Source organism: Trachypithecus francoisi, unplaced genomic scaffold (assembly GCF_009764315.1).
Source record: "Trachypithecus francoisi isolate TF-2019V2 unplaced genomic scaffold, Tfra_2.0 Lachesis_group16, whole genome shotgun sequence".
Taxonomy (NCBI): Eukaryota; Metazoa; Chordata; class Mammalia; order Primates; family Cercopithecidae; genus Trachypithecus; species Trachypithecus francoisi.
The window spans coordinates 65,115,902-65,140,008 of record NW_022681461.1 but is presented as its reverse complement, the minus strand read 5'-3'; the positions used below and the strand labels follow the sequence as shown (position 1 = coordinate 65,140,008).

General features: G+C 41.0%; 1 protein-coding gene and 1 long non-coding RNA gene across 4 annotated transcripts in view; one reads left to right on the top strand and one right to left on the bottom strand.

Annotated features, from left to right (window-relative positions):
• The window catches only part of CDK5RAP2 (CDK5 regulatory subunit associated protein 2), a 194,642-nt gene that overhangs the window by 88,566 nt on the left and 81,969 nt on the right, over positions 1–24,107 (bottom strand). For all 3 annotated transcript variants that reach the window (XM_033237639.1, XM_033237638.1, XM_033237640.1), the window contains exons 13-14: positions 12,745–12,915; positions 8,751–8,894 (exon numbers count right to left, since the gene is read on the bottom strand). In XM_033237639.1, the coding sequence (XP_033093530.1) occupies positions 8,751–8,894; positions 12,745–12,915 (315 nt within the window). The remainder of the gene's footprint in view (positions 1–8,750; positions 8,895–12,744; positions 12,916–24,107) is intronic.
• Positions 8,062–22,631, top strand: LOC117098756. The gene is made up of 4 exons (XR_004443577.1): positions 8,062–8,137; positions 21,009–21,161; positions 22,179–22,276; positions 22,535–22,631. It is a non-coding gene; the product is annotated as an uncharacterized LOC117098756 (long non-coding RNA).

Sequence of the window (24,107 nt, the reverse complement as noted above, 5' to 3'; positions counted from 1 at the left end):
TTGAGGCCAGGAGTTCAAGATCAGCCTGGGCAACATAGTGAGACCCCATCTCTACAAAAAAGTAAAAAATAAAAACATTCGCAGGATACGGTGGCATGCCCCTATAGTCTCAGCTACTTGGGAGGCTAAGAGAGGAGGATCCCTTGAGCCCAGAAGTTTGAGGCTGCAATGAGCTAGAATCATGCCACTGCACCGAAGCCTGGGCAACAGAGCAAGACCCTGAAATAACAAGCAAACAAACAAAAAATACTGTATTTTACACTTGAAACGTGCCAAGAAGGTAGAGCTTAGGTTTTTTCATCACACAAAAAAAGGTAACAATGTGGGATGACAGATATGCCAATTAATTGATTATGGTGATCATTTCACAATGTGTGTGTGTATATATATATATATATATATATATAAAACATCTAGTGTACCTTAAATATATGCAATTTTAATTTGTCAATTATAACTCAAAGCTGAAAAAATTTTTAAAGAAATGCTTAAATAATGATGGAATGTTGTCAAAAGGACACACAGAGCTAGTTTGGAAAGGCTCCCACAAGCAAAATCTGGGGATGATTTGAGCATTGAAATAAATAATGAGTAATGGTTTATAACCCACTGATAATAACTGATAGTAACAGATTGTAATCCACCAAATAAAATAGGAATTCATAAATCCATACTGATATGAATAGGAGGGGAAAAGAGTAGGTTTTTCTTTATAGAAAAATGATGACTAATAAATGTAGAAAGAATGATGGAATTAGAAAAATCACCCTTCGCCAGCCATCACAGTGATAAATAATTACCAAGAAACACAAAAGGATGCTAACACTAGTAGGTAAAAGTTTGAAGATCGAGATACTTACGTAGACTCAAAACACCTCCCCCAAAATATTTATTAAATACAAAGGGAAAAAAGCATAACTAGACAGTCAAGACACCTGGCAGACACTATCTTGATAAAGTTATCAAAGTTAGCATGGCTAGTAATGGGGCAAATCCAATTGTGTACCATCAGACAGGACACAATGAGAAGAATATAGCATCGCTACCATGATATTCCTGCCAAAGATGCATAAACTGAATCTAATCAGCAAGAAAACACCAGACAAACAACCCAAACTGAAGGGACATTCTACGGTATAACTGGCCTGGGCACTTCAAAAGTGCCAAGGTTATGAAAGTCAAGGAAAGATTTTAGAACTGCTCCAAACTAAAGACTAAAGAATCATGACTATTAAATGCAAGGCATGATCCTGAATAGGATCCTTTTGCTACAAAGGGTGTTATTGAGACAAGTGATGAAATTCGAATGAGTCTGAGGATTAGAAGGTAGCGTTGAAGGAAATTAGTCCAGGCTAATTTCCTGGTTGTAGTGGCTGGGCTGAGGTTATACAGGAGAATGTTCCTGTTTATAAGAAATACACACTAGCACATTCAGAGGGGACAAGGCTTCACATTGGCAACTTTCAGAAGGCTCAGAAAAAATATAATCCTTTATTTTTGTACTTTTCTACAAATTTAAAACGATTTCAAAATAAGAAAAAACATTAAAATGAAGTTAATGCATACAGAATATCCAGCACAGTGCCTATCACCAACTAAGTGCTCTCTAAATGCTGGAGGCGGATGTTCAGTTCGTGAAGAAATTGGGGCTGCAAACAGCCTTTGTAGTTCACATTGACTTGTGTTTTCTCCTAAAGCTAAGATACCACCTACGACAGGGGTTTTCAACCTGATTAAAATTTACAGACTGAAGGAATATGAGCAAGGGAAAAAAATTACATCTCTATTTCCACTAACCTCTAACTGAAATTTAGCATTACCTTCAATTATGAATTGAAGGAATACTGCTATTGCTACAAACCATAGTAATACTAGTGGTATTACCTTGACTTTGTCATCAAAAGAAATAGTTATTTTGTATATATTGCAGATATCTCAAAATATTCATTCTTATCACTACTTCATAACTACGGTAGTTACTTATATTCACCACTATATCTTACTAGTTAACATATTAATAAGTAATATTAATTAAGGAAGCACCACTTCCATAGCATAATTTATATTTTGATAACCTAATTTCAAAATATTTGGTTTCCTTTAGAATCCTACACATATATTGTATGCATTTAAACATTTTTTCAAGCTAGAGGTCTCTGGCTTCAGTAGATTCCCAAAAGGACGCAGAGGGCAAAAAAGGTGAAGAAGCCCTGATCCAGGGGAATACTGTTATGCTTCCAATCCTGACAAAACAAGGCCAAGGCACCACCTGCTAATTAAAGCTTTTAAATGCTAAACCACCAGTCTGGTCATGATAAGTTAGTCATCCAGACTGCTGGAAATGTCAGGCCCTTTTGTAAATCATGCCACATGTCACTGGCACAAGGAGTTCCCAAATGCCTTTTGTACACAACAACAGAATCATGTGGGATTCTCTCAGCTCCCACCTGCACACAACCACGTGAGCAGCCAGAGGACCTCAGAGAAGAGTGGGAAGGATTTAAAGAGGACATCAAGACCAAGGAGGCTCTCCAGGACCAGTACGCCAGCCACCATGCTAAGTGCTTTCCAGGCATTTTCTCATTTAATCTTCACAATGACCCAATGTGCTTACGTGTTACTACACTCCCTATTTTAGAGATGAGGAAACTGTGACACAGAAGGCTGTTCATGCTCAAGGTCAGGATGGTGAGGCCAGGTGTGGGCTTCAAGGCCCATTCTCTTCAGCCCACCCATCACTGCCCCATAATAGATGCCTTAAATATAATGCATCTGGGTGCTTGGCAAGGGTAACATCATCACTGTCAGCCACATAAAGGCCAGCAAAAGAATATAAGAAAAGCCAGTGACAAAATAAGAAAATCTATTGTTTCTTGAGCACTTAACATGAGGGGCAGTGATGATTAAGAATGTGTGACTTTATGAACTATGCGACCTTGAATTAGTTACTCAACCTCTCTATGTCAATATTCTTTTTCTTTCCTTTTTTTTTTTCAGATGGAGTCTTGCTCTGTCACCCAGGCTGAATGGAGCACAGTGGCGCAATCTCTGCTCACTGCAACCTCCACCTCCTGGGTTCAAGCAATTCTCCTGCCTCAGCCTTCGGAGTAGCTGGGACTACAGGCGCCCGCCACCACACCCGGCTAATTTTTTGTATTTTAGTAGAGACAGGGTTTCACCGTGTTGTCCAGGCTGGTCATGAACTCCTGAGCTCAGGCAATCCTCCTGCCTTGGCCTCCCAAAGTGCTGGGATTACAGGCGTGAGCCACCGTGCTTGGCCTGTATGCTAATATTCTTACCTTTAAGTAGTGGTAATAATTCTACATACGTCCTGGAGCATAAAAGAGATTAAATGAGTTAATCCAGACAAAGTTCTCAGAATGATGCCTGGCTTGAAGCAAACACTTGATAAATGTCAGCTGTTACCATTATTCTTATGCTCCAAGTGCTATACTAGCTACTGACATATTATCTCTAGTCACCACAGCATTCCAGGGAACTTCCCATTTTTCAGATGATGAAACTGACTCTGTGGGAGCAGAAGTAACTTGTTAGAGTCCACTAAGCTAGTAACTGGTAAAGTCAGAATTTGTGCCTAAGTATGTAACTTCAAAGCCAACCAAGAAAGATTGGGGGAAAAAAATGGTAAACATGGATTTCTGACGGATGGCACAGAGACCCCAGGAATGTATGCATGTAGGACCCAGTATCTTAACAGGACCTCTGCAGCCTGGCTGTTAGTCCTCCAGGAGGACAGCCCACTGCCTGCCACACCAGGGCCTGGATCTCAGTTCAGGCTCTTTTCTTCTTTCTGGCAGCTATTCCAAAGGTTCCTCAGAATTTTCAGGCCACCACTCTCCTCAGCTCCTGCCCTCCTCCCTTCCTCCTGCCCTTGCATCTCAGTGGAACTGGGAAATCCCTCCATCAGAGTCCCAGGGGGATTGCCTATCCCCCCGAGACCCAGTGCTGTCATTTACCATTCTCCACTGGCACACTCCAGAGCACTTTACAGGATCTGCTCAGGCCAAACCTCATCAGGAAGCCCTTCCTTGACTGACAAAGATGTCCTCCTCCAGCCCCCAGAGCTGGCATGCCAGCCACCTGTTTACAAGGCTGAGGGCTCCTGGCAAGCAGCAGTGTCCTGAGCCAGGCACAGTGTCTGGCACAAATCAAACGCTGCCACAAATAATTGCTAAACTGATGATTAAGTAGGTAAGAGGGGAACTCAGAGACCGATATGAATCTTAAGAGCAGAGATTCCTGGGAATATTTTGCATAATGGAAGTCAGAGTGAGTCAACGTCTTCCTAGAAGCAAATTGCTTACCCATGTTAAATAAATGAACTCTCTGAAGCCATTTGGGTCCCATTTCATCAATCACCTATTCCCCTGCGTTGAATCATGCCCCATTAGAATGAAGTCATTTGGCTCCCTCAGCAGAGCTGACAAACCAGTAGATCTCCTCGGCACACAGGCAGGCGGCCAGGCTGCCCAGAGGGGAGTCATGAGAAGCACATGCTGAGCAGGAGCAACCAACCCCCACTACCCCCTCTCCACCCAGCCCCTCCAAACAAAAAGCAACCCAGACAGTAGGTCTCTCAGTGCAGAGAAGACTCATCACTGCTGCACATCTGCTGGTGTCTGGCTCTGCGATGTGTTCTCCATGGCCCTTGGAATGACCACCCCGCTCACCGCATTCCCCTGCCTCACCTGAGAACTGTCCCTACAACACAGGGGTGAGTCCCAAGATGACTCCTCTCCTTTGTAAGCCAGGCCCTGGGCCCACTTGCTAAACCAGTATAGTTCTCTCCCAGGAACTGAGAGATTTAAACCAAGACACCAGACAGCTGGGAGTCTCTGGGTCTGTGTCATGTCACCGACAGAGCCCTAGAGTCTGGGACTTCTGTGGTTGAGGTCCATGGTGCTGCCCCAGTTTCACCCTCCCCAAAGTGTGGCTGCTCAAGTCTTGCCTGGCATCTGTGACAGCCTCAAGTCTGCTCCCAATCAATATTCCCTTTCGTGGTGGTTGTGCTCAAACTATCCAATGGGAGGTTCTGCAGCCTGCAACCAAAAGAACCTTAACTAATCCACTTCCATCATTTCTAATCCTCTCAAAAGGCAGGCATGTAACTGTCCACTTCACAGATGAGGAAAGTGAGTTTCAGAGGCATTAAGTGAGTTGCTCAAGATCACAGACCTAGTGAGTAGCAGGACTGGCATTCTGACGCCAAAGCCGGGCATCTTCTACTTTACCATAGTTTCCTTAATGACTTGAAGGAAACACATGTAACGTGCAGACCACATCTAAAGAGACAGCAGACCTGTAATGAGAAAGCTTAATGGATCACTTCTTGGTAATCAGGCAATTTAGAGGCCTGGTAGGTAGATGGGGTCTATCTATTTCAGTAGCTATGTCACAGCCCTGCAACAAAGACATTAATTTTAATACTCGGAAAATTCAGCAGCGATGTCCCAACCATGTCAATAACCAAGCTATCAATCTCTGGCTGCAGTAAGTTAAATATAGTCAGTGTGTTGTGCTCTCTATTCTTCAATTCCCTAGTCATCTAGCATTAATTCTCAGGATCACACAATGATTAGAAGGAAAACAGACTGCCCAGAGTCTATGGAGACATGATCATAGCCTCAAGTTCTTTCTAGAAATGGGCAGAGGATAAAGTCTAAACCAACACAAAATAGCCAAGGGCACAGCAGAATAAATTCACATTTTCTACAAAGACAGAACTATGATCTGAAAAGCACACCTTTCTTGGGGCTGGGGGAGTGGGGGGTACGACTGTAAGGCTGCAACAGTTGGGATTTCTTAAAGTGACACCAGAAATTTACAATTCTTAAATGATCACTTAAAATTCTTTTGTTGCTGTTGTTTTGTTTTTTAAAAAGACTGGGTCTCAGCCAGGAGAGGTAGCTCATGCCTGTAATACCAGCAATCTGGGAAGATGAGGCAGGAGGATCACTTGAGGTCAGGAGTTTGAGAGCAGCCTGGCCAATGTGGTGAAACCCTGTCTCTACCAAAACTACAAAAAAATTAGCCAGGCATGGTGGCACATGCCTAGAATCCTAGATACTTGGGAGGCTGAGGCGGGAGAATCACTTGAACCCGGGGGGCGGAGGCTGCAGTGAGCCAATATCATGCCACTGCACTCCACCCAGCCTGGGTAACAGAGCAAGGCTCTGTCTCAATACATACATACATACATACATACATACATAAATTAAATAAATAAAGAGACTGGGGCTCACTCTGTGACCCAGGCTGGAGTGCAGTGGCACGATCATAGTTCACTCCAGCCTCAAACTCCTGGGCTCAAGCAATCTTCTTGCCTCAGCTTCCTGAGTAGCTGCTACTACAGGCATGCACCACTGTGCCAACCTGATTTTTGTAATTTTTTTTTTTTTTTTTTGTAGATGCTGGGGTCTTACTAGGTTGCTAAGACTGGTCTCCAACTCCTGGCCTCAAACAATCCTCCTGTCTCAGCCTCCCACAATGTTAGGATTACAGGTATGAGCTATGATGCCTGGCCAGTAAATCTCTATCTGCAATTTGCAATTCATCTTGCAGAACACAATTAAAGCCTTTGCTAAAATACTTAGGTATTTGACACAGTAATTTAAATATCACCAGGATCTGAATATTACCAAAATGCCCAGCCAGTAACTTTATATTTCTGGTCATATGAAGTACATCACCCAGCACAAAACAACTAAAAGCAAAATGATAAAACTGAAATTTTAAAATACCCAACATGTCCAATAAATTTATAAGCATTTTGTTCAATATTTACATACCGTTTTTTTGGGGGAGGGAGGAGTCTCGCTCTGTCGCCAGACTGGAGTGCAGTGGCACAATCTCGGCTCACTGCAACCTCCGCCTCCCGGGTTCAAGCAATTCTCCTGCCTCAGGCTCGTGAGTAGCTGGGATTAAGGGCATGTACCACCACACCCAGCTAATTTTTGTATTTTCAGTAGAGACGGGATTTCACCATGTTGGCCAGGATGGTCTCGATCTCTTGACCTCGTGATCCACCTGCCTCGGCCTCCCAAAGTACTGGGATTATAGGAGATACTTTTTACATGACTAAAATGTGATTCAAAACAGCATTTTAGTTTAAATACATTCATAGTAATGAAGATATTTCCATCTAAAATAACCTGATGAGCTGCTATCTTGGTGTGAAACAGACTATGCCTTATATTACAGATTAATGTGAATCTTAGCCAACTGAAGTTGGTCAAAATCAAATTAACTAAATGCTAGTTAGAATCACAAAATATTAGCCCTCTGAGATTTAGTTATAAGACTTGCACCAGGTTACGTAAGTGAAATGACAGAGTCAACAGAGAGAAATCCAGGCCTCCAGATTGCTGGCCCAGCCCAAGGGCTCCACAAGTCCATGCTGATGCTCTCAAGAGAAACAGCAAAATGCAAATACACAAACGGTCAGAATTAAGAAACAGCTCCAACTGCTCAACCAATGATATCCCCAGGACAAGCTCTGATACTGAGCAGATACACAGCACAGTGGCTAGCACTGGTTGCTAAAATACTGAAATACTTCCACACCAGTTGGAAAATAAACCCTGGTCCATCCACTCCAACCATGCTAGCTGCCCTGGTCCCTCCCTAGGGACCTCCCGGGAGGTCCCTAGTAGTTTTTAAACTACAGGGTTGGTGCCTGGCACAGGAGCAGGCCTCCAGGTCCCCACTCCAGCCCTAGTGCCCAAGTCTTTTCTGAAGGCCGGTGCCCATGCTGTACCAGTTATTAATTATTTTAAGAATCACCCTTCACAAACCTGCAAGTCACAATTAGAGCCATTCATCAGAAAACTAATTTGCCTAAGAGTTCTCTATCTTCCAAATGTATGAACTTAATTTAAGCTAGTTTTTTTTTTTTTTTTTTTTTTTAAGTTATTCTTTTCCTTTCCCATATCTGGCTGCCTGGTTGCATTATTCATTCACTCACTCAACAAATATTTACACAGCCAGGCAACAGGCTGAACACTGGGATTTGGAACATGTGCCAGTTCCCTACCCCAGAAGTGCCTGCCCATGGTGCTATACAAGAGCTCAGGTGAGGGGAAGCAGAAAGGTGGATCCCATAACTCCAATGCACAGAGTAAGTACCATGAGGGGCACTTACTAGAGGGGACCGCACTACTAAGCAGGATCAGGAAAGACTCCAGAGAGAAGGTGACACTAAAATGGCACCTGCAGAGATGTTCAGGAGTTAGCATGTAAACAAGGAGGGAAAAATCATTCCAGGCAGATGGAACTACACACGCAAAGACACAGAGGTACAAACATGGTGTTTTCAGGAATCTATAAGAAATTTGCTATTGCTGGAGATTAAAGAAAATGAGATTGGAAAGATGATTTGAGGCCAGATAAGGAAGGGCCTGCTGTGCCATTTTTTGTGTGAATTTAAACAGGAACACTTAACACTTGGGATTACATAGTTCTTAAGAGGTAAGCCCTGATAGAGCAAATGAGGCTTCTGGTTCAACAAGCTGTGATTTCTCAGTTTCGTGTGCAGTGCAAAGACTAATATTCAGATGAAGGATATTAATCTGTAATGTGGTAGGCTAAGAACTCCTCCTCCTACCTGTTGTAGGCTCAATTATCAACAAGAAGGCATTTGAGGATCTCTAGATCAAAGGAGTTATCAAGTATGTTTCAAAAAAGTATATGAATCCATTCGCATGTGAATGTCCAATTTCAGTCAAGCTTACCTTAGAGAAGATGGTTTTGCTGCCTGGTGACTGTTGAGAAGAGCACTTTTCTGTTATTAAGCCTTCACTCCTGAGCTCGAGATCCTCTGCAGTCATTAAATAGCGGTTCTGTTGTATTACTTCCAAATCTTTTTCATTGAATTTCTAATGAAATAAAACAAATTATAAGGAAGTTGACATCAAGAAAAAAATACTAAGAAATTGTCCCAAACTCCTTAAGGAAAAATATTTTGTTTTTTCACAATACTCCTATATCCCCTACATAATTTTCATCATTCCAAAACACTAGACAATTACAAAACTGTCATGCAACTCCATTTCTATGCTGTTACAACTTGCAGAATAGCTGCATGCCAGCAAAGCAGAGCCAAGGACGGTGGCAGTCGCTACAAACCATACTCGCTCGCCTTCCAGTGGGCGTGGAGGACAAAGTCAGGCTCTGACCCAACAGACCTGGTTCCAAACCTAGGTGCATCCTGCTCAGGATGCGATCATTTCCAGCCCTGCAGGCTTATGGAGATGATTACAAGACTTGCACATCAAAACCCAATGAAGTCTTAGTCTCTCTTGAAATGTTACAAATTTGATAAAACTTGAACTGTGCATATCCAAAAGGAGATCTAACTTCCAGGAAAAAAAGCCAAGACTGCAAATACTGCTTTAGGGTCTGGTCACATATGAAAGGCTCCCTCATGATCACACACAATACGATTCCACTGACTGAACCCTTCAGAAGATCTAACATCCAACAACAAAACAGGACTGGAGACTGTATCTCTAGTCTTCTGCGTGGAATCTATTCCTAACTATTTAAAATCCTGCTAACTCCTGAACTAGGATTCTGTCCACTCTTGTCAAAAATTAAGGGTAAGAACCACATCTTATTCCTAAGCACCTAGCAGAATTAATGTATCCTTTCAAATTTTTATGAGAAATTCGGTGAACACAAACAAAAAAAGTAGAGGTAATTCTTTATAAAAACCCATTGAACTGTAATAGAAAGAACTAGGAATCAAACAACCAATACTGACTTTCTAGAATTGTCACAATACAGTTGTGCTTAAATTACACCATCCATTTTCATTTTTCTAAAGTCCAATTATAGATATATATAGTTTAACAGTCAAATAGTACTACAAGGCTTAAATGGAAAATGGTGTCCTCTCCCTCTCCTCTACTCTCACCTCTCAAATCCCACTCCCAGAGAAAAACAATTTTCAACTCTTTAGCTATTTCTTCTGCTATATACCTCCATGTTTCTATATTACATTCCTATTCTTACATGGCTTGGTTTCTTAAGTTTAGATTTTACCTACTGGTTCCTACCATAGAAGTTTAAGGATTCGGCTCTTATATCCTCTGTCCCTCAACCCTTTTCCTAATAATATCCCAATTTTAGTTAACTCAATATTCTGCATTTACATTACAACCAAGTAGATACTGCTCATGACTTAGCCATACAGTGTTCTGTGATCACACATCAAAAAATTGACCATTTGCATTTTAGTTTCTTGGAGAAATCCCAACTGAAGCCCTCAAGAGTTCAAATCTAGGCTTTCTATATAAGCAGCTCAGCTCTCATCCCAGGACTTCCCTTCACCACATGCCACGTGAATTCCCTACTTTCTGGAGCCCACGTCTCTCTCTTTTGGTTATTCTCTCCCATTTGGTTATTCCTTTATACATATGGAATCATCCTACAAGAGCTTCCTGCAAAAGAGTACATAGGAGGCAGATGACCGTAGGTACCAAATGTCTGAAAATGCCTCTTTATTCTGCCCTCACACTTGCTGACAGCTTAGCTGAGTACAGAACGCTGGATTGGAAATTACTTTTCTTCAAAATCTGAAAGCATTGCTCTTCCATCTTCTGGTTTCCAATGTTGTTGCTGAGAATTCTGATGTCATTCCAAGTGTGGGTTCTTCGTATGTGACCTGTATTCTCCTCTCTGTGGAAGGCTTTCAGGTCCTCTCTTTATCCCTGTGTTCTGAAATTTCAAAATGACACACCATGGGGTATGGGTCTTTTCTCATTCTTTGTGCTAGAAACATCGCAGGCCCTTTCAATGTAGAAATAGTTGTCCTTCCATTCTGGGGAATTTTCTCCTATTACTTTGAAAACTTCCTTCCCTCTGCTTTGCCTGTTCTGTCTTTCTGGAACTCCTATTAGTCATATTTTGGACCTCTTGTATCAAGCCTCTAGGTTTCTTATCTTTTCTCTCCCATTTTCTCATCTTTTTATTTGTTTCTATTTTCTGAAAAACTCAACTTTATCTTCCAACTTTTCTCACTCTTCTTTTAAACATTTTTATATTTGCAATCATACTTTCAATTTCCAATAGGTCATTGTTCTTTTCCAAATATCTTTTTTGTCAGAGCCTTATCTAAAGGTGTTATAGCCTGAATTTTTGGATTTTTAAAAGCTGTCTTGTTTTTTCCTCCTTGAATGTTTCTTATTTCTTCTATGTACCTCTGCTCTGTTTGCCCTTTGTCTTAACTCTTTTTTTTTTTTTTTTTTTTTTGGAGAAGGAGTTTCGCTCTTGTTGCCCAGGTTGGAATGCAGTGGCACGATCTCAGCTCACCGCAACCTCCGCCTCCCAAGTTCAAGGAATTCTCCCGCCTCAGCCTCCCAAGTAGCTGGGATTACAGGCATGTGCGACCACACTCGGCTGATTCTGTGTTTTTAGTAGAGATGGGGTTTCCCCATGTTGGTCAGGCTGGTCTTGAACTCCCGACCTCAGGTTATCTGCCGACCTCAGCCTCCCAAAGTGCTGGAATTTCAGGCATGAGCCACCATGCCAGGTCATCTTTCCTCCTAAATTCTTTTCTCCTATTCGATAAACCCAGGCCATCCACCTACTTTTAGGAGTTAGAAGTATTCAGCAGCTCTGAGAGTGTGGAAAGGATCCATCAAAGGTGGCCTCACAGTGAGGTGCTCAGGTGGGGGGCCCAGGTATTTTGCTGGAGGACCCCCAATTGTCAGCATCTTTCCATTGTTTCTCCCCTCCGAAGCATCTCACTGCTGGGCATGCACACTTCCACTCCCTCCCTGTTTTCACTTAAGTGGTCACTCCTGCTTTCAGTTACATCTGGTGACCCCATAGCCAGAGCTTCTCTGGTTTAAGGTCTCCAGAGATCTCCCGCTTGTGAGGAGAGGGTCACCTATAACTGCTTAGAATTCCAGCCAGTCTCCCATTTTTAAAGTTACCAGGTATACCCAATGCATGCCATGCCTTTCTGGGGTTCTGTAGCAGAAATCAGCTTGCTTCTTGTTGGCTTTTTGTCCCAAAGGCATGTAGCTGTGTGGAGAAAGCTGAATCCTATGCCCTTAACATGGTCACCCATCCACTTAGCCAAATTTTTTTCTGTCTTTTTTTTCTTTTTACCTCTTTTGTCTACAAGCCACACTTATCCAAAATTCTGTTGACAACTCACACTTGCTATTATACCTCCTTCCATTCTCCTAGTTAGTCCCTGTGGGTTTATACCTTTTTATTCTTTCACTGTTATTTTAATGAGGTTTCTGTAGGAAGCAGAGTTAAATGCCTGTGTTTACTCCATCATGGTTATCTGTAAGTCTGAGGTGAATCTCAAAAATTCACTACATGATCAAACAAGAAGGGCATTCCTAAAGAAAAAGGAACAGTCAGAAGAAAAGTAAAGGGGAGTGAAAGAGCATGGTATAAATAAGTAACAGGAAATATTTGCAGTAGAAGAGCCTCAGTGAAGTAGCCTGAGCACTAGGGCAAAACAAGCCAGAGCGTGACTCTAGGCTCTGCTATGTAGTCGTCAGGATACGTTTCTTCCCTTCTCTGAGTATCTGTTTCACCACACTTACCTCCCTGGTGGCTGAAGCCCAAATGACATCATGAAAGCTCTAAAGTATTCTGAAACATAGCAATGATTACTGTAATCATAAATATTTCTGCAAAAGAATTGTTTTTAAAAAACAACCCATGCCAAATGAAAACATTTAAATACAAAAGTTACAGTACCTGAAGTAACATGTCCTTGTGATTGGTACTTTCTGTTAGATGTTTGATCACTTGCTCTTGATTGTGCAATTTTTTACTGCTTTCACTCAAAAGATTCTTATAACGATTTTCCATTGCTTTCTCTCTTTCATTCACTTCATTGCGTAATTTTTCAACCTCATTTCTAAGATCCTACCAGAAGAAAATGAAAAAATGGAATATATTTAACAAAAATTTCAATCTCTTATGTGTTTGACTTGCTAAATTACTGCTACAAGAGAACAAGATAATAGATGTATTTAAGGCAATATACAAGTGTATATTTCCTTCTCACTTAAAATCTTACAAAAACCACTATAAGAATAATCTGAGGCCAGGCGTGGTGGCTCAAGCCTGTAATCCCAGCACTTTGGGAGGCCGAGACGGGTGGATCATGAGGTCAGGAGATCGAGACCATCCTAGCTAACACAGTGAAACCCCGTCTCTACTAAAAAAATTCAAAAAACTAGCCAGGCGAGGTGGCGGGCGCCTGTAGTCCCAGTTACTCGGGAGGCTGAGGCAGGAGAATGGCATACACCTGGGAGGCGGAGCTTGCAGTGAGCTGAGATCCGGCCACTGCACTCCAGCCTGGGCGACAGAGCGAGACTCTGTCTCAAAAAAAAAAGAATAATCTGAAATTTGGCAAAAGATTTATGAACAGATAATTTATCACAATATTATTTAAAATGCTGGAAAACCAGAAAGAAACTAGATAGTCAACAACAGAGAAATAATTATAGAGTATGGTATTTAAAAAACACACACCCACAATTATGAGTCAAAACAAACCAGAGTATTCAACTGTACAGATAATAAGATGTTCATTATTTTCTAAATGTTAATATAAATGTCATAAGGCTATGAGGTAACACATCAAAACAACAACAGTATATCTAAGTAGAGGAAGTGTGGGTAATTTTCCATTGATTTTTACTTATTTTTCTAAGCTTCCACAATTTCTATATAATCCTGTATTATCTTCACAATCAGGAAAAACACTGTCTTAATACCATTTACAAAGAATTTACAATAACATTTAAAAAGTTCATGTTATTCCCATGTTATAGAAAAAGGAAAAAAAAAATGTATACAGAATGATTATGACTACCTTTAAATATGTATACTATTTGAAATACTGAAGCACTATTCATAATAGCAAAAGGCTGTAAACAATCCAAAGGTCCACCAATAGAGGAATAAACTATGGTACATTCTCACAGTGGAGCACTCTTAAGCTGTAAAGGAAAAGGAATGAGGACTCTCACTATATATATAAATTTACTGCCCTAAAGTAATCTTTGGAATATTTTGTTAAGTGTGTATGGCAGCAGCAGAGACCCAAGAGAAATAAGTATGGATAGCACACTGCCATTTATTTAACCACAAAACAAATTAAATCACTGCCTATAAGGTATAAGAGAGAATAAGGTAGAAGAGACAAAGATAGACACTAGAACTCATTTTACAGATGTGACACTGCAATCATCTAAATGTTTACACAATTATCTTAAAAATAAAATAAAAATCCCCTAAAACTGAAAAAATAGCAAGCAAACAAAAGAATCTAACTTTGTAACCAGTTAACTGGTTAACCCAACAGACAGAAATTATTTCAATAACTTTGAAGCAGAATAATTTGTACATCCCTAGTGGGATATTTCTCTAAGTACAAAAGAGGTTGTAAAAAAATATTAAACTGTTTTTAGTAATCATGTTATAAGTAATGACATTGGTAATGTTATTCTGAAACTGTGTGAGTATATATAACATATATATATTTATTAAACAATTATTGTCATAAAGCCCAAAACCTTAAGTAGAAAAGAAATACAAACATAAAAGAAGTTAAAACTTGTCACTCTAAAAGTGAATTTGAAATATCAATATGAACTTCTATTTTCTGTTGTTTCCTTTCTTTCACTAAAAACGGTTAGAATCAGTGTCCGCCTTGGTATCTAGACTAGAGTCTCTAAATGCCTTTTCCTATAAAAAAGAACAGGGTTCTTTAAAGCAGTGGTTCTGAAGTACAGTCCCTAGAACAGCACAATCAGTATAACCTGCATACATGCAAATATATTGCTGGTTCTGAGAATGGAGGGGACTCAGACCTAGAAATCAGGTAGACTCTAGGAGCTGGAAATGGCAAGGAACTGACTCTCCTCTAGAGCCTTCAGGAGGAATGCAGCCCTGCCAACACCTTGATTTTAGTCCAGTGGGACCCATTTCAGACTTCTGACTTCTAGAATTGCAAGATAATAGATTTGTATTGTTAAGCCACCAAGTTTGTGGTAATTTGTTGAAGCAGCAATAGAAAGCTAATAATACAGTCACCATCGGAGGATTCTAGGGAACTTGTTTTGACTTTCCTGTATGAGCTGCACCTCAGGGTAACTAAATAGGTGATGAAAAACCAAGTTTCTCTTTATAGATGTATTCAGCTATAAAAGAAGGAATAATGAAATCAAATTATCACCATTTGCAAATGATCAATAGCTAGTAACATCACAAAAAGAGGGACTATCAAATATTTGAAAGTACAAATGACCATTTATGATGTAATCTTGCCAAAAAATTTAACCTGAATTTGACCATGCATCTTATCTAAACTACTACTTTACTAGAAATAGAGTCAACAGAGAAATAAGTCAAATGACATTACAGAAACAGTCAGCAAAATCCATAATGTGAAAAACTCTAAAGAACAAATGACCCAACATATTCAACAAATAAATTACATGGGGTAAAAAAAAAAAAAAAAGAGGGAAAACCTGCTTACTTATTAAACAATAAGTTAAAAAGTTGGCCTGTAATCTCAGCACTTTGGGAGACCGAGGCAAGCAGATCACTTGAGGTCAGGAGTTTGAGACCAGCTTAGACAACATGGCGAAACTCTGAATCTACAAAAAATACAAAAATGAGCAGGGCGTGGTGGCACATGCCAATCCCAGCTACTCAGGAGGCTGAGGCAGGAGAATCGCTTGAACCCAAGAGGCAGAGGTTGCAGCGAGCCAAGATGGCGCCACCACACTCCAGCCTGAGCAGTACAGCAAGACTCAGTTTAAAAAAAAAAGAAAAGAAAAGGAAAGAAAGGGAAGAATGAACTCTGTAGAATCAGTCCAGTCTGAATTCATGATCACACACACATACACACAGAACTGGAAAGATATAGAAATACAGATGTTTGTATGCATGTATCATATACATATTTCAGCTCTGTACACTGACAAATCCTAGAGGCAGTAATACTCCAGTAGTAATAAGGATACCCATCATTCACATCTTGGTTTCTAAATACCATTTTCCAATAAAAGAAACCAGTGTTTCTTGGGAAAATACTTGCTTCCAGGCCTGGAGCAGGGAAAATATAATACAAGATGAGCCCAAGAGATCTTGTGCTCCTAGAAAGCAAGGAATTGCTCAAAAAACAAGGAGTTATGTTGAAAAGGCACAGGAATCAATTTGAAGGAGCTCCCAATGGCCAAATATGGGTCAATTTGAACAATAAAATAAATAATGATAGTAATGGCTTATAACTTATAGAGTAAAACAACATCCGCAAGTCCATACTGATAGAAACAAATAACTAAATAATAAACAAATGCAGGAGGAGGAAGAGGACAACTCTTCCTCATAGTAGACTTACAACTAATAAGAGTAGAAGGAAAGATAGAAAAAGAAAATAACAACTAGGTAAACACCACAGTAATAATTGTTGCAGGTAAGAATCATCAATGGATGCTAGAATTCTTCAAAGTATGAAGAGAAACAGGATATTCATATAGTCTCAAAAGATCTCCCCACAAAATTAATTATAAAGGTAATAAAATAGTGACTTTATAGTGAAGAAACCCAGAAGATTCCACTTTAACCAAGTGACTAGCACTAACCTCATCAATAATGACAGACTGACATTACGCACCTACAAATAAGATACACCAAGAAGAGCACGTCACTTCCATGCTATTCTTGCCAAAAACACACAACCTCAATCTAATCATGAGAGTGTTGGGAGAAAAGCTGAGTGTTGGGAGAAGCTGAGGCAGGGCTTGATATCTGACATAATGTAAAGAGTCTTGGAACATGCCCGGGGTCCAGGGTCTAAAACTCCTTATGGCCTTTGGAACACCAAGCTCTGTGCTGAAGGGTGGAAGGCTACCCTGATGCACCATAATCTAAGCCCAGGGCATAAAACCCCTCTTGGCTTGGACAGAATCCAGGAATCAGGGACTAAAACCCCTTGTGGCTCTGGAATGTGTCTAGACTTGCTGGCTCCTTGCTCCTTGCGCTCCCAAGATTAATTGTATCGAGTTAAAAGAACCTGATCTCCATTATCTCAAGTAGCAGAACATATTCCATATGCAGCAAAGGAAATGCTAAACTGTCACAGCTGTAGATCATGTACTTGCCCTGTCCCATATTCTCACCACCTGTTTCTTTGTTTGATCACCAATAAATAGTCTGGGCTTCCAGAGCTCCAGGCCTTCGCAGCCTCCATACTTAGTGATGGCCCCCTGGTCCTACTTTCTCTTTCAAACTGTCTTTTCTCATTCCTTTGATTTCGACAGACTTCGTTGCCCCCACGACCTGCTGTTGGGTCTGATCACCCCAACATGACAGAAACACCAGGCAGGCCCAAATTTAACAACATTTCACAAAATAACTGACCAGTCCTCTTCAAACCAGTCAAGGTCGTAAAAGACAAAATCTGAGCAACTGTTCCATATTAGCCAAGTCTAAGCAGACATGACAATTCAATGTGGATCCTTCATGAGATCCCGAACCAGAAAAGGCTCACTCATGGGAAAACTGGCAGAATTCAAATAGAGTCTGTAGATTACTTCATAGTGTTGCATCAATGTTAATTTCCTGATACTGATAAGTATGCCACAGTTATGCAAAATGTTAACACCAGGGGATATATAGGAAGTCTCTATATTGTTTTTGCCCCTTTCCTGTATGTTTAAAATTACTGCAAAATAAAAAGGTTTAAAAAAAAAAAACATATTGACAGGTGTGTTGACTCACGCCTGTAATACCAACACTTTAGAAGCCCAAGGCAGGAGGATCACTTGAGCCCAGGAATTTGACACCAGCCTGGGCAACATGCATGGCAAGACCCCATCTCTAAAATAAATAAATAAATAAATAAATAAAATGTATACACTTGTTTGGATCACAATTTATCTTTTTTTAGAGACAAGGTCTTTTTTTTTTTTTTTTTTTTTTTGAGACGGAGTCTTGCTCTGCCACCCAGGCTGGAGTGCAGTGGCCGGATCTCAGCTCACTGCAAGCTCCGCCTCCCGGGTTTACACCATTCTCCTGCCTCAGCCTCCGAGTAGCTGGGACTACAGGCGCCCGCCTCGTCGCCCGGCTAGTTTTTTGTATTTTTAAGTAGAGACAGGGTTTCACCGTATTACCCAGGATGGTCTCGATCTCCTGACCTCATGATCCGCCCGTCTCGGCCTCCCAAAGTGCTGGGATTACAGGCTTGAGCCACCGCGCCCGGCCGAGACAAGGTCTTAACTATGTTGTCCAAGTTTATCTCAAATTCCTGGGCTCAAGCAATCCTCCCATCTCAGTCTCCCAAAGTGCTGGGATTACAGGCATAAGCCACCACACCCATCCTTGGATCATGATTTAAACAAACTATTTCAAACAATTGCTTTTAATGAGACAATCAGGGAAATCTAAACATTTATTGGTTGTTTGGTAATTTTAAGAAATTACTACCCTTTTGAATGTGAAAATGGTACTTTTTAAAGCATACTGAAATACTGATAAAATAGTATGTCTGGGAATTGCTTGAAATAATTCAGTGTTGAAAAGGGGGGAATGAGGGGGAGGGCAGAGATGACACAAGATTAGCTCTGTTTACGATGGCTAATGCTGGGAAACAAACACATAGGGATTCAATGTACTATTCTCTCTCCTTTTGTGGGTATTCTCAATTTTCCATAATGAGCAGGGTCTTTTTTTTTTTTAAGGTACTTATTAGAAACCTGCAAGAAGTATCAGAACACATGATTATAGACGATTTTTTTAAATTGTGTTATTCTTTTCTCAATTTTAAAATATTTCACACTAAGCAGACACTACATTCATAATCGGTAAAGTAACATTTTTTAAAATGCTTTAAAAATTGTTAATTTTTTTCTTGGGCAAAAGGATGATGATGAGATTGCCTTAAACCTTTACTCCAAACAGCCAGACCAAGAACTTATCATGAATTATAAATGTCAGTAAATAGAAATTCAATTTGGAGAAGGAAAGAAAGGGTTTTTTATTATTATACAAATGATACTAAAGCAACATTAACGGAATTCTAAAGCTAAAGAATAAAAACATTCCCCCAAAATACAGTCATGGCAATATATTAAACCATTTTCAAACAGTAGGTGGCTTCTTTCAGTTCTTGTCCATCTGCAGCCCTAATTTTTGTACAGTTTTAAGTTTGGTATGGACTTTACCCTATTTCACTTTACTCCATTATACTGTGGCTTACAAAGAGCATAGAGCAATTAAATAATGATGACATAAAAGAACAATTAAACAACAAGAAAAGTTTAAGAGTATAAAGTCAAGAAAAGTTTTTTGTTTTGTTTCATTTAAAGTACAGAGATGAGAAAGGTCTAGAGAGCTGCTATAATATGGAGCTTCCAACTTGGCTCTGCTCATCCTCTTAGTCTAAAGGAAGGCGGGACAGGTGGTGAGGCTGTGCCTAAAGCAAAAGATACCACATGATCATACCACATGATTATACCACATGATCTTTACGCTTACCAATTTTAATGCATGTCTCTTAGGTCACTTAACTACTTTCCCACTGTCACCAACTGTTTGCTAGTACAGAAAATACAACAAGGAATAGCTGTGAGCATAAAACAAGTTTTTTTTCTAACTTCTGATTTGTTTTCTTAAGCTAAATCCCCAAAAGTAGAATTACTAGGCCAAAGGATAAGCATGTTTTCAGGATTCTTTCTATAAAGTGACAAACTTCCTTCCAAAAAAACAGTGGCAAAAATGCAATCACCAAGTGGGAGTTTTTTGTTTCACCACATCCTTACCAGCACTGATATTTTCTTAAATGTTTGCTAATTGGTATAAAAAGGTTCTTCCTAAGTCTTTGAATTTGCATTCTTTGATTGCCAATCATACTTCTATATATTTGACTATTGTTTGAATTTCTCCTTGTACAAATTGTCCTTGTGGGCCATGAATGAAAATAGTTTCAAGGAGAGTCATAATGAAAAGCTGATCTCTCAAGAATCACCCAAGGTGTACATACACAAACATACACACACAAGCTCATTTTCCCCTACATTACAAAATCTACCAAGGCAAGGTCTAGCTACCATACTAACGTTATTAGAGAAGAGGCTGATTATGAGGCTGATTATCATCATGTTTTTGCCTTCCTGATTGTGTTTTGCTGGCCAGTGACTGCTCAGGAACAGTCAATACCACCAGTGCCAGAAGAGCAACTGTGGCTAAAGACTGGGTACTGAGTGGAGTAAGGCGGGTGCTGGGAACTCCCATACCTGAAAATTCCTACACCTGGGAGCTCCCACATCTGAGTTCTATCAATAATAGAAGCTACTGTGTGTCAACAGCCTACCATTGTTCTAGGCAAGGAGCTAGGCACTTTCATAATGACGTATTTACTCTTCACAACATAGGATGACCCACAAGGCCCCCACCAGCTGGCCTCTTCTCCTGTGGCTCTCCCCAACCAGTTCTTCTCCAACAACCCTGGCTGTCTTGCCGTTCCTCTTACACACCAGGTCAGAGCCCTTAAGCCTGCTGCTCTCGCTATCTGGAAAGTTCTCCAGGTTGCTCCCTTACTTTCTTCAAGTGCTCAACCATCATCTTCTCAGACCAGTCTTCCCTGACCATCCACCCTATTCTCCATATTCCTTCCCTGCACCATTGTACCTCATGGTACCTCCTAATATAGTATTTAATTTATATGTGTATTTTGCTTACAGTTTTCCCACCAGAATGCAAATTCCATGAGGGCAGGGAGTTTTGTGTATTTTGTTGGCTGCTATATCTCCAGCACCTAGAATGGTATCTGGCACATAGCAGACACTGTGGCAGATTAAACATACCCATAAATTATTTGACTTTCCTTCCATCGAGAGGTGTGGACTCTATGTCCCCTCCTATTGAATCTGGGCAGCATAGCACCTGCTGTGACCATGAGACTATGGCAGAAGTGATACTGTGTCAGTTTCTGTTCTTTCCAGCCATCCCCAACAAGGTATCAGACATGTGAGTGAAAAATCATGAACCCTCCAGCCCACCCCATCCACCAGCTGAAGACCACAAGTAACCTGGGCCACCTGGAGCAGAAAACCCACCTATGCCCTGCCCAAGTCCTTGGCTCACAAACTCATGAGGTATAACGAAATGATTGTTGTTTTAAGATACCACATTTTGGGGTAATTTGTTATGCAGCAATAGATAACCAAGAAAGCACTCAGTAAGCATCTGTTGGATGACTGAATGAATCAAGCAATGAGATGGATGGGACTACTCCTATTTTATGAATGAGGAAACAGGCTGAGACAGGTAATTTGCCTAAGATCACCATCACCAAGGGACAGCACCTGCCTTATTCCAGGTCTCTCTCATTCCGGATCTTCTCAGTTTGCCTCCACACCATGGTTTAGATCTCTTTTGCATGACTCACTAACGCAATGATCCCAATTCACTTAATGTACATCCAACACTCACTTCTAGAAATCTTCCCCTGAAAAATGCTGTGAAGAATACCTATAAAACCTGTGTTAAGCCAGACATTTAGGTATACCTTTAAATTCACAATAAATGTGTATGTCATCCTAGAAAGATCGTGCATACCCGTTAATTCTAAAAATGTTCATGTATCATGCTGAGTAAAGAGTGTGCACTTTTCCTGTGCATAGTAATTACAGGTCCACTTACCTCATTTTCGAGATTCAGTTTCCTCCTCTATACAAACAACTATCAGACCCATATTTTGATGTCTGGTTCAAGTTCCAGTGTATGTATATGTATTCAGCAACCATTTATTTCATTCTCCTTTTAATTTCCTTTTAATTTTTAATTCAGCTACCTAGATTAAGAATGTCTTACCTCGCTTAAGCGATAAGGGATACTAATGTGCCACATTTCTCCCACAAATCCCCTAACAGAGTTGACAACATGAAAATGACCTGTTACAGAATTCCACAAAGGACATGTAGTTCTGTCACTCCCCAAGATTAGGAGTTCTTAACCTAAGGACCATTGACTGGGCCAGGGATCCTATGCAAATTTGTGTGTGTGTACATTTGGGGTGGGGGGACAGGTAGAGGGCCCACAGCATCATCAGGATCTTGGGGAAAGTTAGGATACAGAAGAGTATAGACCGCTTCTCTTATTTTACTCATTAGTTACGGAAACCACCATTTACTGAGAACCAGCTATGAACCACGCACAGGCCAAGGCATTTTTACATAAAATATCTCCAACCCTAATGACCGCCTACATGGTAAGTATTATTAATCCTGTTTTTACAGAAAGAGAACTAAGGCCCACAGAGGTTGAGAGATTTTCACAAAGCTTTACAAAAGCTCTAGTAAGTTCTAGGGCTGAAGTTCAAACCCCAGTCAGTGTGACCCCAAATTCTGTGCTTTTTCTACCCATATGTGCTATTGTTAATGCTAAAGAAAGCATAAAACCACGCTGTGACATAGGCTTCCACTAGCCAATAATTCCAATACCTGAAATTAATTTATCGTTTCTTAAGGACTTGGATTGATGGACTCTCTAGCCTGAGATTGAGGCCCTCCTTCTAACGAATGGGGCAGAACCAAGCACCTTGAACCTCATATGAAGAGCAGTTAAAGAAGGTTTAAAGTAAAATGACCATGGTGGGGTGGCAGGTTTGTGTGCGGAGGTGGCCCTGAAGGAGAGTGGCTGCCATGGCAACACAATGACGGCTGACAGGCTCATGCACTTGCCACCAGTGGGGCTCTAATAAATGCTCTGGGGAGGCATGGAGACGGCATGTCTTGCCTGAGTACAGCAATCAGAACTGAAAACTGATCATCTTGGGTGGTTTTTCCAAACCTCCTTCGATATTCCTGGACTGTGAAAACAGACAGCCCTAGTTTTGAATCCTGCCTCTACTGCTAACTAGCAGTGTGACCAGAGATGGATAACTTAAATCTTTCTGAGTGTTTCCTTTCCGGTAAATGAAGGTAATAATGCAACCTCCCAGGGTCCTTGGAGGGCTGGAGGAGAGAATGCTCAATGGGTGCCCAGCATAGAAGCTAGTGCAGAGCAAATGAAGTCGTCTCACCTCCCTCTGTCCCCACATACAACCCCCAGGCTGATCCTCACTACCCAGTTTCCTCACATGGTCATGGCATCACCACCACCACCCCCACCTCACCACAAGGTTCAGCTCTTGCCCCTCCCTCTCACAGGCACCTTGTCATCCAACAGTTAACCCAGGTCTCAAGGTACAGCACACCCTCAACATAGAGCACCTAGGAGATGAAAAGCGAGGATTTGGTGCTTTTCACGGCCAAGAGTGTCCAAATCCTGCCCTGTCAATCACTCCTGCTATCCGCAGAGTTCTCAAAGGAGTTATACACAACAATAGCAGAATGGGAATCAAAGTACAATTCTGTAACAATCTCATATCCAGATAAGTGCTTTCTGATAAAAGTAAGGGTTATGGGTAGTTGTTGTTGTTGTTGTTGTTTGGGAAAAGGGAGGGTGTATGCAGCGTAGGGAGCTACCCACGTCCTCTTACTCAAGTAGAAGTAGAAGTGCACAAAGATGACTGATGAGGAAATGAGGGAGTCGGCCTGTCCAGCAAAGGCTAGGCCTGGCTAGGTCAGGAGCAGGAAGGCAAAAGAATCTGGAACTTAGGTTCTTATAACTCACCCATTAACAAGGATGGCCCCCAAAATATCCTGAACTCTCATCACTCAGATTAGTAACTCCCCCAAAATATCCTGAACTCTCATCACTCAGATTAGTAACTCCTCCTTCCTTAATTAGAAAGGAAGAAGGGTAGAAGCTGCAGTATGGAGAAAAGTATTCCTTCCGCCAGACAGCTCCCCACCCCACATCCCACTGCCTCTGCCTTCTTCAGAACTCAGCTCCCAGCTAGTCAACTGCAACAGCTTCCTAACTGGTCTTGCTGCCACCAAATCACATGTAGACCTCTGATCATGACATCTCTGCTTGGCATCCTTCAGTGACTCCAAGTTAACTGCAGAATGAAGCTACCCTACAAGGAGTCTACTCAAGGCTCCTACTAGTGGGCTTCAGCTTACATTTCAGCTTTATCTGCCACCAGTCCCCTT